We start from the raw sequence: 15,387 nt of genomic DNA, 5'->3' as shown, positions 1-15,387 counted from the left end.
GGTGAGATGCACTGAAGAAAACCCATTTGAAACCAATCACTTGTTTCAAGGACTTGTCTCTTGTAATAAATTACTGTAAAGCATACACACAAAAGTGACAGCTCTATTCAAACCCTTTTTTACAGTCCAGAATACTAGTTTCCTGGAAATAACAGAAATTTAAAGTAAGGGCATCATGCTGTGATGTCTGATGAGTTCTTAGATCTATCCCTTTGCTGTGTGCTCATCACCATCAAGTGGCTGACTCTGGATTTCTGGATGGGGATATCCAGGTCAGGGCATGCCTTGCCCTCTTTTCCAGGCAGTGCTCACTCTGCTTACTCCCATGATTTGACTGGAATCTGCCTAATTAATTGACCACAGAGCTGAGATGTAACCTACATCAGGGAGCAAGTGGGGTAGCTCCTGATGATTGTAAGTGTAGCAAATTCAGTGTATATACAGACAGTCACTTCATGTTTTGGTTGTGATTGTCTTCCATTCAGTTTATCAGGTATGTAGTGATAAAGAAGATAAAGATCTGGCTTCCGCTTGTTTTGAGTTGCAGCAGAACAGCAATAAAATGACAGAAGAACTAGTGTGTGCTATTGGGTTGGTTTTCTTTTTCACTTTTACAGATTCAATCTAGGCTCTGATAGGTTACTTCTGAACTTAACAGCTCTGTCTCTAACAAGAATTAAGCTAAATATACTACGGAGCGTGAGCATGTTTCCATTGGATCTGGATCTTTACCTTAAGAATGCTGCTAAATAGATAAATTGATATTGAGGCACTGTCCAGAAGACACTCCTAGAATCTGTCAGAGTCTGGTCTGTGGATTTGAGAAATACTGAGCTCTTGTGTTAGCATAAAATTTGTTAGAGGACTGTAGATTTATTTCTTTTTTGAAGCTTCATGTGAACTCCTTGATTTTTCTAAAAATCTTAAGTTTTGTTTGCTCTTCTGGCTAAACATCTGCCTTGATTTTAAGCAGGTCTTGATACATTAAACCTGCCTATTGCTTTCCTCTCTGAAATCCTTCAAAGACTTCTGAAGAGCTGAGTTTTTGTGTCTATTCTGATAGTTATTTGATCCAAGACTTACCTTGCCTGCCAACAAAATACCTGATGGCAGTGTCTGTCCTGCTTATGTGGTAGGAAGTAATTCTGAAACAAGAAGAGATCTAGATAATTTGGGATCTTTGAACTCTCTTCCTTCAATTACTACAGACTTCTGGGTATTAGAACAGTAGAGGTTCAGCTGTGCTTAGTGGTGTACATTCCTTCTAATTCACCTTTCTCTCATGTTTTTGTATGGATGTGGTGGATTGGCATTGTCATGTCTGACTGCATGAGATTTTTTTAATGTAACTTCCTTACTAATTATTATCTGACTTTTAAATTCCAGTTTGCAAATTTAAGTGTAAACAGCTTCACACTATATGGCTGGAATAAAATAATGCTTTGGGGAAGTCTGTGCTCAGAGATACGTGATTGCCTGCGAGTATCTGTACTGAAACTCCTTATGTAGTGATGTAGGTTTAGCAGTATTTACTTGAAAGCAGGGATTTATTTTTTTTTTCTCCAAAAATCCTTGCTTAGGCCAGAATTAGCTTGTTTAATACTGCTTATGTTGGAGAAGCTTTCTGCATTGCTTACCTTCCCTTAAGCACTGCTGGAATATTCCTTACTGCTCGAACACCATCAGTAGTACCTGATACAATTTATTTGGTAACTGGAAAGCTTTTTGGTCATTCAGCCCTGTCTTTATTTTTTTTTTTCTGTTCTTCAAGAAATAAAGTTTTCCAGTTTGGGTAATTTTCCCTCCAAATTCCTAGAAAGTAGCTGTAGAAGTTGACAGCTGAAATACTGATCACCAGAGCCTCATCTGTAGTTGGAATGTCCTAGCCAGAGTTAAACTCCAAAGTCAATGTCTGTAGAATGGGCTGGGGTTGCTTGGTTCTCTGCAACACATTGGTGTTCAGGTCTCTACAGTAAATGTTTTGCTCACCCTGCAGCCCCACCTAATTCCAGTGCATTAGCACACTGTTAACTTGAGGATTTTTTTAGTTTGAGTGTGGAATGATTCTCTAAGTATTCATGCCTTGACAGTGGACTCTTTGGTCGAGTGCCTGCAGCTGTCTGCTTGTGTGGCATAGCAGGGCAAGTCCAAGGAGGTGACTCATCATTTCTGAAGTTCTGCAGAACCTGAGAATCTATGAATTAATACAATGATGCTTCACTGTTTTGTTTTTTTTCTTTTACAGTTTTGAAGAAATCTATAAGTTTCAGCGACAGATTCTTAGAGTGAAAGATCGCGATGAGTTTCCTATGATTCTAGTGGGTAATAAAGCAGATTTGGACCACCAAAGACAGGTAATTCCTGTGCCTTTAGTTACTGCTCACTTTCTTCTAGAAACGTGACAATTTTCCTCACGCTCCCAAGAGTGAGAAGAAGACACAAATGAAAAAGAGAAAATAGATCGTTCTGTACTAACTAATTCCAGTGCAGGAAACACAACTGTACTCAGTTTCTGCACCTCAAGAATCTTACAAGCATGATGACATTCCACATACAGCACATCTCCTGTCTGACTCAGTGGGGTTATGTTGGGACCACAGCTATTCAGGCACGGAGTTGAGAGCTTTGTCATGACTTGATTACTCAGGCATGAATGTGTCTAATTCCTCCATTCTGTTACTCACACAGTGCACTGTGCCAAGCAGAGTGTGTTCCAGCACTGCCTCTAATGAGACCTCAGGGCTGTTGCTTTTACCTTTCACTGCTGTTATGTATAAATGAGCAGCCATCCACTGCTGTGTGGTCACTTACCTTCTGCATAACTGACCTCATATTGGTGCCCCTTAAAATGAAAGGTTTGAAAACCAGTGTATTTCAACCTCACCTCTAGTTAAAAGAGAGCTTGAAAGATTTTAGTTTTTAATGATTTACAGAAAGTTGTTTAAATTTGTTTTTCCTGTTTACTCTTTTCATGAATCAAACTGATTTGAGCTGAAATGAGAATAAACCTTACTACTGCAGCAGGAGAGGAACCAGGCACCAAACAAATCTTCAACTTGTTTCAAAAGTTCCTTTTTTTTTCTCCCGAGGCAGTAAGATGACTCTTAAATCTTGGTAGCAAATTTATAATTGGTTTTTTGTCTGAGAGTAAATATTACTAAAAATTCTGTAATTAAGTTTTAACTGTTTCACAAGGAAAACATAGCTTTAAGCAAGCTGTTATCAGATTTGCATACCAGAACATGACTTCATTTCTGTTCATGTAAGTTTTTTTTCTTTGCTAAATAAAATATTTTGTCTGCCAAAAAACCAGTGGCTGGAACAAGAAAAAGTTAGATTCAAACAAATACCATTAAGGTGTTGAGTTGGTTGCTACATTCTTTTTTAACTAATTTCTTGAGCACTACATAAACCTTCAGCACAAAAAAATTCTGTTGAGTATGCTGCTTTGATTGTCACAGCCTCTTTACCCCTGAATCTATGTAGAAAGTTCTTGAGAAAATTTATGCTGAAACATTGTGTCTTAAAATGAGTTTTCACAGAAGCAGCTCACAAACTCATCAGAAGTAATTTCATGTACTCACACATGCCCAGAATTAGCAGCCTGTTCCAGAGATAGAAGTGAAACTCTCACTCTTCAGTTACCATTATGTCTCTCATCAAAATTCCTGAATTTAACCTCACAGGTCTTGGAACATAGGGTAGTTTATCTTGTGAATGTAATTCAGTTCTGTAAGCCAGTAAGGAAACAGGCCTGGAAGCCATGTAGGTGAAACTGAACTGTTCTGCAAACTGTAATTGCTGAAGGACAAACATCCAGATGCTTTGGAAGGGAAATAACATCATCACTGCCAGCCTCAGTTCTCAGAAAATAGCTGCAAATGCAATTGGTAATCCTGTAGATCCATTTTCAAGGAACACTTAGGAAATTTGCTCTCACTCATCCACCCTCCTAATGTTATTACACTGCATCTGTTTCTTCCTTAAAGGGGGGGGGGGGGTGCTTGTCAACTGTTCTGCTCATCCCTCAGTACCTGATTCCGTGCTGCTTTGTCAGGTGGTAATGGACTGGTACCAGGCTCTAAGCAGCTGTTTCTGAATTGTTTAACATGGAAGTTTTGCTGCTTATATCCTATAGCAACACAAATAAAAGCATATGTTCCCAAACGCTCCTTTGGCTTTTTATGGCTATATTTATTGCCCTAATTGTTAGATGCTGATGAGAGTAACTTTTGGTGCTGTCACTCGCACAGTTTATGTACAAATTGGTGGATTTGTGGCTTCTGTCATAAGCTGGGGCCTAGAAAGCTGTAGCTGAAATAGCACTTCTAGGTTTGCTGAAACAGTTAGTTAGGAGTTCTTAACTCTTCCCTGCCTCTTCCTTGTCACATAGTGTGTTTTATTTGGCCTTAGATCAGTCTGAAGGAATGGTTTGGGGATGCTGAGCTAATATAATGTGTCCCCAGAAGGGAGAGGCTCATCTCCCTCCTGACTTCATGTTCCCACTCTTTCCTTTGCTGGCTCTCACTTGGCTTAGCTCTCACTTGAAGCACTTGGAATTTCATCCTCTCTTTAGGCAGGGAGAAAACCAGACAACTGGAATGGCTTTTTGGGACCTGTGTGAGTTAAATCAGCTCTCAGAAAGATTGAGTGCCAACAGTAGAAGCATGGGAAGGGCTGGGACTGTGACTCAAAGCAGAGCAGGGAGGAGCTGGGGTGGGGGGGGAAGAAAGTGAAGCTTCTCCTTTTGGCAGCAGAGCAGTGAGATGCTATCTGCTGGGTGTTAAACCCAGCCAGAGCCCCTGCTCCATCACTGGGGTTGTTTCTGCTCCATCACATGAGCTCTTGATGCAGACAGCTGTTCAGTGAGTTGGACAAGCTTGCTGATCTGGCTGAAAACTAGTCCTGCCACCATGTCTCTCCAAGTATGGAAAAACTTCAGCCTGACAAGGTCATCCTGCTCTGGCTACAGGTTTGCTGCACATCTCATCATATCAGTCCTCTACATGCTGGTTTAACAGTTCTGTGAAAGCAGTGTAATCTTTGATACTGCTTCTCCTGGCCATTGTCTTGGCGAGATCTGTTGTATTTCCTTTTATCACTGAAAGCTGCCCTTTGCCTCCCTGGCCCTGTGGGTGACCTTCCCATTGAAACTTTGCATACTTTGCACTGTTCAGAGTGGCCTTCTGTAGTCTGACCTCACTGCCTTCTACTTCACCCAAAAATATGCAGCTCAATCTTTGGGTTTTGCCCTGTGACCAACTTATTCCTCCTCTCTGTAATGGTGATTAGCTTCCTGTCTTCTGCTTCACTTCAAATTTTATACCAACTTTATATGATTGTTATTATTTCCTCTTTACCTCCCTTTCCTCTGTTGTCCCAAGGAGTCAAGAGGCACAGTTTCTTTTGTAACTGAATAGCCTGAAGGCTTCATGGATTTTTAAGACTTGTTACAGAAGCACTGTTTAAAACTGACTGTATTTATATTTTGCTGTGTCACAAATAGATTTTTTTAATGACTTCTATAAAAGATTCAGAAGGTAAACATAATTTCTTGTTTGAAAAGTAGTAATCTGATTTATTTTTTCCTTGTCTACATTTAGTTGAGAGGGAGAAGCTGCATTTAGCAGTAGTGTTCACAGCTCTCTTAGTAATCCAGCAGGTGTTGAATGAAGCACTTGCTTTGAGGAGGAATGAGTGAATCTTATGAAATAAATGCTTATGAATGCTTATGAAATAAAACTTGGTCCTTGAACATAACGATTGATGCCTGTTCCAGGTGACACAGGAGGAAGGTCAGCAGCTAGCACGGCAACTTAAAGTAACATACATGGAAGCCTCTGCAAAAATCAGATTGAATGTAGACCAAGCTTTTCATGAACTTGTCAGAGTTATAAGGTAAGATTATTTAAAACCAGATAATTCATGCCCCTACACTAATGGATAGCTCCAGCAAATGTATTGAAATGTAGTAGGAGATTGCTGAGAAAATTCTGCCTGCTGTTACCTGTAAACTTCAACCTGTACTTTCCCATATAAAATATTCCTGCATATTAGGAAAAATGTTTATAGAAATGTAATATGTATTGGAAAGATAATTTATTCACCTTGGTCTCTCAGATTTTACTGAGCACCCAGTAAGTAAAAACTAAATATGAGACTGGCTGCCTGTAAAAAAAGGTGTTTTTTATAAAAAAGGCAACCAAAAAAGAAACCTCATTTAATCAGTATTTTCAGTGTCAAAGGTAAATCCATCCTCTATAAAGTGCAAGAACAGTAGCTTCAAATACAGTATTTCTTTCTATTTAACTGCAAATGAGTCTATGAACTTAATTTGAAATACCTGTTTCCAGGAAATTTCAAGAACAAGAGTGCCCTCCTTCACCAGAGCCAACACGGAAAGAAAAAGACAAGAAAGGCTGCCATTGTGTTATTTTCTGAGAATCCCAAGAACCAAGCTATCAACTGCCAGATTTTTTTTTTTCTTTACATCATTTTACATCACTTCTGGTATTGGTTTAGCCTTATATGTGCATGTCCTAAAAGTGGTCACCAGAATAGCCTTAGTCCAAGAAGCTGGCAGAATAGTTCTTGAAGAAGACTCAGTCATCCTGGGGCAGACTTCAAAACAAAACACTAAGGCTGCTTCTTTAATACCACAGTTCTTCCTTCTCTCCCTTAAGAGCTTGCACCTTGTGGAGTTTTATTCGCAAAGGAGATGAAACAAAACCATGTAGGACAAGGTGTTGAAGTCATGCATAAGTTGTCTCTTGTGAATTAATTTATTTTTACTTCTGATGTTTTGTTAGCTATTACAAAGACCTATATTGAAGTATAGAGAATACTTGCAAAAGAAGGGGTGGATTGGCTTTTTCTTGCCCTCAGTTAAATTAGACTTGAGTATTCAGCTAGCCTTAAGAAACCTACACTGAATTTCATTGTCAGCAAAAATTTTCATCTCTCATTTATGCTGCAGTTTTATTTCAGTGGCCAAAACAGTCTACTGTATTTATTTTATGAATCCAGAGCAGCTACAGGATGATTACTACTACTATTAGGATATGGCCAAATACCTGAGCTCATTCTGGATTGAGGCATTTTAGCTTACTAAGAAATTTCACATCACTTGTTTGGAAAGAAATTGTGTCTTCCTTTGTATTTCTGGGTAAGGGATTAAGGAAAACTAAAATTGTAGCTGTTTTTGTTTCATGTGATATAAAAATGAATTTGATCTTTCCATTGTCAGAGATGATTAAATGTTTTTGCTATATACTTTTATACATTATTTTCTTATCAAACTAGTTAACAAGTATTTTTATATGTTTGTAAGCAAATATGCTTTCACAGCATAACTTGTGTATATGTAAAGATGAGTATTTAATTCTCACAGTTCACTTTTAACTGACAAAATGTGGGATTTGCCAAAATGTGGTAAACTTATCCTTACTCTTCCAGTTATACCCAAGAATGGCCAATTATGTGCCTGCCCAACACACCCATAGAGTAAAATCTAGTGTTGTGTTTTAATGAATTTCAGTATCCCTTACTAAAGACTGACCATTATGTGAATTATTAAACTGTAAGACTTTTAACTGATTGTTTAGTTAAACTGTGGATGGTTGTTTAATTTTGAGTTCTGTGGATTGTGTTTAAACAATTCAAGAGTATATTCCCTGATATTGAAATACTGAGTGGTATTGCACAGTTGTCACCTTACTGAATGTGTCCAACAATTCTTTGAAACTTGATAATTAAGCAAACCCTTGTATAACTTCAGGTGCTAGAATTAAAGATGATCTAACCATTATCAGGGGTAAGCATATTGCCTTTTTCTGACTCTCTTCCAAAACCTGTTTTTTTGGGGGGTAAGAGGAAAAGAAGTGTATGCACATCTGCATGACCTTTCTTCACACTTGGACACAAAGAAAAGCCATTTTGGTGTAAATCATGCTAGATGTCAGTGGTCCACTCAGCAGTTCTTGTGTTTTCAGGCTATGCTCACATCCAGGTGCTCTGCTGTGAACCTGTAATATCTGCTGAGAAAACAGTGCTTAATCAAGTCCCCGGTGCCTTCACTACAGAAAAGCACTAAATCTCTTAAGTAACACTAGTGCATCCATAGCAAAGAATTTTTTTTTTTTTTTTTTTTACTTAATCTAGATTATATTGTATGATACTGTTTTGAGGCTGGGTAGTTTCCCCCACCACACATTTCCCTATAAGTAAAGTTCCTGGTTGATAAAAATCTACTTAGAAATAACACGTAGAAGATTCAAAGAAGAAGTTCCAATGGAAGTATGTTTGGGATTACATTTTTCAAGTCAAATGCAAGAAATTACAGTGTTTACACCACGTGTTTTCTTAAATATGTTAAGCTCTCTGGAGTTAACCCACTAACTGTGGTATTAGAATGAGTTAAGACAAATTGCAGCACGTGTTGAGATGGAATATGTGAGGTGCAATTATTTTTGTTTCATCACATTTTTTCCTTTTTAACATTTCGCTCATGATAGATTGGTTGTAAAATAGTAGACTGGTACATAGATAGGTCTTTAATATATACCTCCCTGTAATTAGCAAAGAAGTTGGAAACACCACACCCTTGCTTTTCTTCATACAGAAAGTGGAGAAGCTTTGAGGTGGTTGATGCCAAGCAACCTGTCTCTGTCTGCTAAACCACATTGTAAACATGGCAAACTTCATGAACAAGTTAAACAGAAGTGAGACCTTGTGTTCAAGGCCCAGAAGTGGGCTGCTCTGGAAGCCAGCTAAATTCATTAACTACTACAGTATATTCCTGTGTACTTGTTTTTAAGGCTTCTGCTGGAGAGAATGTGCAGAGAAATCTGCATGTAATATATGATTTCTTTTTAAAACTGGTTCATATATGGCACTTTAAGCAGGTGTTTTGATCCTACTCTTTTGAGTTGAAGTAAGTATTTAGAAAAGTAATATGTTTGGGTTTTTTTTTTGGCTGGCAGTGGTGAGCTAGGTGATTGTGTGTTTGAAACTGCTTAAGGTATTTTAATGGTTTCCTTTTCTAGTTGTTGTCACCTGAAGGCAATGGTGAAAAATGGGGCTTCTTGCTCTAGCATGGAGCTTGCAAAGTGCAAGAGGGACCTTTTTGGTCTTCTCAAAATTAGTAACCCTGATGTACATGCCTTGTTTGTGAATTTAGAATATTGCCACTTTGCTGTAGGGTGACAGTTTAGCTGACAGCCCGAGAGTTCCTTATGACTTTGCCTTGCAGAAGAAATGCTTGAAGATACGTTGCTTTTGTTTGTAGTTATTTCAGTTCAAGGCCACATCCATAAATCATTAAAGTTCATGGTTCAGAAATTTGGGGTGCCTAAAATGTATCCACAAGTGACATCCTGTCCCTCCTAGGGCAGAAAGGAGGGTCTGCATCTTCATTTAAAAGCACAGAGTAACTTGCCTCTTTCTGTGATTTCCCACTACAGAGCCTGCTGCCTCACTGCAGGAGGGAGGGTGACCTTCTCATAGGCAAAAGCCTTTTCATGCAATTGATGTGGTTTTATGAGTGCTCTGGAACTAGGGAAGAATGTTTCCCATGGAAGTACTCTGCAGTTCTGTGTGCCTGCTCTGCTTAATGCATTTGCTTTCTCTGACCTAGCAGCTCCTCTGCATTGGTACCCACACGCTAACTCATGTATACAGGTGAAGAGGAGAGTTTCCTTGAAGAACCTCTCCTAAGCCTGTCTGTTGCAGGTTAAAGCTAATGTGGTGTGAGAAAAATGCAGAGCTGTGTAAGCAGAGGAGGTGGATGGTTTTCCTATCAGTTGTTTTCCTGTCATTTTTTTTTTTTTTAATAATTCAAGTTTGCAGTGTCTTGCAGCGTGCAGGATGCGCTCTGGTGCACCCTGGCAGTGCCTTCCCTCTGCCCTCTCCTTCATTACACTGACAAGTATTGTGTATTCCACCCTGTGGAAGTACTCAGGGTTCAGGCTATCAGGCAAGAGGGAATCAGATAAGTTCCCTGAGCTGGCCCGGTGTAGGAGCATGTAGTGAGGTGAGCTATTGTGAAAGGGTTAACAAAGTAAAATACATTGTAAAATACTTTGGAAGAAGTTAAGGTTGACTGATGCCAAGGAAAACTCTGACTTTATGCATGGCCCTGTGGTTAAGTCATCATTGATCAAGTCTGGATTCAAAGAAGACTATTAGCTAATGCCCTTCTGACAGCAGTTTAGGTGACATTTCACCCACGGCATAGCTGCAGCCATCGTTGCCTGGCCTTGCCACATCTTCTGGTTAAGAGCTTTAACCAACTTAGTCCCAACAGCAGATTCCTGCAGTCAGTCACCACATGCCAAAAGTTACCTACACTTATTTAATAGATTGCCTGGAACTTAATCTGGTGATACATGCTTTTAAAGTATTTTGTAAAGTAATATTTTGAGACCAATCTGGCACCATATATATCCAGTTCACCATACAAACAACATGGGTTTGTCTTCACTGTAAAATAACTAATAGGGAAGGCAAGCAGAAGGAGCTGTTTTATTGGCAACCACAAGATGTCAGTACTGGGAGGCATCCATCCACGTGTATTCAAAGGGCTTTTAAGTGCAGCTTTTAGCAAGACCCTTGTACAGAGTTAAAGGTCTTATTTTTACAGGCCGGGTAGGAATGAACGACAAGAACCATAACAAAGCTGTTGATCTATAATTAAACGGGGCCATGTGTCAGTGCTATTTCAGAGTATTTTGTTCTGTGAACTCTGTAAAATCCGGATGGTCAGCAGCAAGGGAAAAAACAACGATTTATAAATAGTGATTCTGAAGAAATTAATGTGAAAAACAGGAAGGATGCTTGTGATCTAAAACATCAATTGCCTGTTAATTAAAATATCATTCAGATTCTTAATTTCTTTATAGTTTGCTAAACTTTTAAGTCACCAGACTTTTAAGTCCAGCTGTGTCAGGAATACAGGAGACAAAACAGTGAGTATTACTTGTGTATCATTAGTAATATGTACACTGTGGAGTCAGAAAATTATGTATAAACACTTGATGCTCAATTAAATAATACATCTAAATGAGGATTACTGTTAGCATGAGAAAAATGTAGTCTATCTCCTAGGCACTAGTCCTGGTGTTTCTCTGAGCAGAGGGAAATCTCTTGAACCCAGTGCTGACCTCTGAAAGTCAAACAACTCTCTGCTGCTTTTTTTTCCTACTGCAGCTTTCAGGCAACACCTGCAGTGACTTTTAAACAGTGTGGAGCTGCTGTCCCGAGGCACCCTGACAGGCTGAGGGGAGTGAACAGGAGCCTATGGAATTAACATGGAAAAAGGCCAAGCCCCCTTTAAAAGCAGAGCTGTCAGCTAAAGCAGATCATGCCTGTGCCAGACCCTGCTGTCAGGTTTGCAGCCAGGCACATCAGGAAGGGGTAGTTGGTTGTACCAGGCTGTGGTGGTTGCCCGGGGCAGGCCAGGCTTGTGTCACTGGGTCAAGTTCCTCAGAGGTACCAAAAGAGTAGGAGCTGGGAGTGTGTTTTAGGGGGATAATAATTTTTATTGTATTTTATTTTTGAAGCTGTTAGGTGCCACTTCTACACCAGGGAAGCTGGCTTGTTAGCAAGAAGCAGCTTGTTGGGTGGTATGATGGGGAGGTGGGTGGTGGTGGTGTGCAGCTCAGGGTCGGGGGTTTTAAGTGATCTGTGAAATAGGTGTCGTGCCTTGTGTGTGTAGAAGGTGAATTTTACTTGTCTTGTGAGCTGCTGTTTGTGCACAGGAAATCAGTAAGTTAAGTTTGCAAGTAATTTTTTTTTCTTTCCATATCTGGAAATCATATTATTCATTTCTGAATGACATAAAAAAAGCTGGAGAGTGTAATTGGGGTGTGTGTATTTTTCAGCATGAAATCTGTCATTGTTTTGAATAAACCCCCCTGAGATGTGCTGGGGCTGACAGCTGTGTGTAGCTGTGTTGCTGCTTTTTGCCAGCTCTCCCAAAGATGACATTTGTTGGAGGTGTGGTGGCCACCTCATTTTTGGCTGGTGTAACTGCACTGAGGTGACAAAGTTCCTGCTTCCCAGGAGAGGGGCCAGCCTGAATGTATGGGTATATGGGCATGTGTCTGGGTTTCACTGTAAAATCTCAAATTAACTTTTCAATATTTTTATGTACCTCACGTTCTGTTGTCCTGAAGTAATCCATATTTCCCGTGGCATTTAAACAACATTAACTTATTTTGTGAGCTTTAAATACTAAGTTTTGAATTGGCTAATTTGCTTGTTTATGAAAATTTATTTAAAGATTTTTCTTTAATTCTTTAAGATGTTATTATTTATTATTTCTTTTTAAAGCCCAATGGGGCTTGTTTTAATGCTCCTAGTCCTGAGTTTCTTCTTCAGGAAGATGTTAAAAATTCCTATATTAGAAGCTGGTAAGGACCAGATGGTCCTTCCTCAAGCACACAGCTTTAAGGAGGGGGCTGCCTGGCTGGCTGATGTATCCCCTGGAGCAGATACAGAGATCTGCAGGGAGTGTCAGTTGTGTTGGAGGCTGCAGCCAAAGGAGGTTTTAACAGTTTGCTTCTGAATGCTGGAGCTGGCAGGAAACATGGAGGAATAGGAAGGGGAAAGACACGGGTGGCACAGGGTGGGGATTTGAAACACCTTTTGCCTGTGAGACCCAGTGCTGTATTCGGGGTGATGCAGCCACTCCTACAGAACCCCAAGGGCTGAAGGATGCTCTGAGCTGTGGGTGTCTTGCAGGGTGGAGGCAGTGCTGAGAGCCAGCATCCTCCCCTTGCTGGAAACCATCCTCATGGCCTTGACCTCACTATTGCTATGGGACATCCTCTGTTGCTCCTTTGCCTCCCCAGCTGGAGCTCAGTCCTAGCAATAAGGACATGATCTGGTTTAATTACTCTGGAGGATGGAGCAGATGAGGCAAGTGCTGGCTGGGAGCTTGCTGGGGAGCACTTGGCAGCTGCAGGCTCCTGGGGCTTGAGGATCAGAGTGGGGACACAGGAAAGCACTGCTAGGGGGAGCAGCCTTGTCCCTGTGTGATGTTGCACATCCCCACTGGGGTTGCATGATCCCACCTACCTGTGAAGTCATCAATCTTCTCTGATGCTTACATTTTTCACTTGTAATTCCATGCAGATGATGTGGATTACTGGAAGCATAGTAACTTATTTAACTAGGCTTCCTAAGTATATATAGTTTGTGCTTTTGACAAACTTTAATTTCTGTTGGTAAAGTTAGGAACTTCTTTCACAGATACGAGGCTCCCAGTCCAGAGGGATGAACGCAATTTAAAACTTCCCCAGCAGATGGGGACTGCAATCAAACAGGTTTTTTGTTTTTTTTTTTTTTGATGAACAAAGATACTTTTTAGTCCTCTAAAACTCTGGAATTATTTCTTCACAACCTCTCTCTGCAACTGAAGTGTCTGATATAGCTGCTGGATCTGAGTGATGTTTTGGGGTCTTGAATTGCTCACTTGGCTTCTCTCTGTGTAGCCACCTGCTGCAGTCACACATCTTTCTGCCTCTCCTGGGCTTGCTCTTAATGTCATTTTTTGCTCACTTCTCCTTGCTTTTTTTCCTAGCTTTTGTATCTCTTGTTGTTAACTGGTCCATGTGAACAAGATGGTCTATGCCAGCAGAGCCTTCTCAAGCAGTTTGCCCAGGTACAATCTAGCATCATGAGGGCCTCTTAACTCATAGGAACAAAGCTTTCTGAAATGCAAAGCCTGTGTGCAGCAAGCAGCAGAACAGATAGATGCACTGTGTTGAAATTTTCCTGCTTTTTCCCCAAGATTGAAGCTGTGAGCTGGTTCCCAGAGGGCTTCAGGGCTGATGTGAGCTGCTGCAGCCAGATGTAAACATCAAGGAGTTGCTAGAGCCCCAGAGAAGGGGAATATAGTTGAATGTAACAGCTACATCGAGAGCTCCTGTGTACTTTCTTTAACACAATAAACATTCTGAATGGTCAAAACAATTTTTATATTTCATTTTTTTTTCATTTGTACTGATTAACAGAGCAATGGTTCACTGAAGGCCACTATAACTATCCAATAACTATCCATCGGAACAATTTCAAGTTTGTACAAAAAGTTTCTGTACATGTGGGAAATCAGGAAATATTACAGAGATGAGTGGGGATGAGAAGAGCTAATGAGCTACTAAGAGATTGCCTTACCCAGGGGGACTGTACAGATGGATAAAACCAGGATGGAGTCCTGTCAGTAGTTGTGCTCCATGAGGAATGGTGTGCTCAAAACAACAAATCAGCACCCATATGACTATGGACTCTTGTTTAATACAGTATTTTCTATAGAGTAAATATAGCATGCATTTAGTACATATAATACTACATGTAGTAATACTAAATAGTGTTTTCTAATAGCTCAAAAGAATCAAAGAAATTGAGCTCTCAAGTACAGCACCATTTCCTTCTGTTTGTAAAGAGAAGGACTTTGAAACAAGGATGGATTGCATGGCCTCCAGGAAGGATGTTATATTCCTAAACACTTCCAGCCAAGACAGAATCAGAGGGCTGGTGTCATTCTACACGTGCAGGACTCAGAGGCATTGCAGTGCACAGGGGGCTGGAGTGGGACTCAGGAGGTTGCAGGGTGTCTGCTGTGGTTTCTTGGTTGCTGTTGGGAAAGCTGTGGTGCTGCATTTTCCTTCCTGTGAGAGTGATTAGTGATGTTGGCTTCTTTGCAAACTGCTCAGAGATTGATGGATTAAGTTGTTTATTATACCAGGAGTGAAGTAAAATTATGATGACTCTTGGAGGGAATTTTTAGAAGCTGCATTATTATCCTTTGAAAGGAAGATGGAATACAGAAATGTGCCAGATGCTTTTAAGGATGTAAATATCCTCTTTTCAGACCAAATTGGTAAGCACAACTTTCATGAGCTTTATTTTGGCAGGGTAATATGAGGGCATGTGGAAAAACAAACAGCAGCATTCCTCCCTCCCTTGTTTCCCCAGTATAAAACACTGTTATTTGAGGCTCTGGCTTATTAGTCCCCAGCACAGATGTCAGGTCACCTGGAGCCTCCACTGCTGGTCTCGTTGGTACATATTTCTCCTCGTGGCAAGCTGCTGTCCAGAAGCACAAGTGCTTTTGTTCTCTTTTCCTTAGCTGTGATAGGACATAATGTACCTTGCAGCCTGTCTTTGCCTTTTTTCTTTTTTTTGGTAAAATTATGTAGTATTTTTTTTCAGGCATCTTGTGCTTCTTTTAGGGTTGCAAAGCCCTGTGTGAGGAGGCAGGCTCTGCCATGTTGGTCCCACACCAGTGGTGGGTTAGGTATAAATCCAGATTGTTAAAAATGTTCAGCACCATCAAGTGACTCAGCAGGTACTTTGTCACTTGTTTGCAGCAAGGTATGTGCCAGC

The 15,387-nt window shown here is 40.3% G+C and overlaps 1 protein-coding gene across 1 annotated transcript in view; it reads left to right on the top strand.

Moving 5' to 3' along the window:
* RRAS2 (RAS related 2) overlaps positions 1-7,807 on the top strand; it is a 36,759-nt gene extending 28,952 nt beyond the window's left edge. The window contains exons 4-6 of the mRNA XM_071762628.1: positions 2,246-2,354; positions 5,780-5,898; positions 6,354-7,807. Coding sequence (XP_071618729.1) covers positions 2,246-2,354; positions 5,780-5,898; positions 6,354-6,441 — 316 coding nt within the window. The 3' untranslated portion in view covers positions 6,442-7,807. The remainder of the gene's footprint in view (positions 1-2,245; positions 2,355-5,779; positions 5,899-6,353) is intronic.
* Positions 7,808-15,387: the final 7,580 nt, after the last annotated feature.

The sequence above is a fragment of the Heliangelus exortis genome, chromosome 18, assembly GCF_036169615.1.
Source record: "Heliangelus exortis chromosome 18, bHelExo1.hap1, whole genome shotgun sequence".
Classification (NCBI taxonomy): domain Eukaryota; kingdom Metazoa; phylum Chordata; class Aves; order Apodiformes; family Trochilidae; genus Heliangelus; species Heliangelus exortis.
Note: the sequence above shows the minus strand (reverse complement) of the source record. Positions and strands in the feature narration are given on the sequence as shown.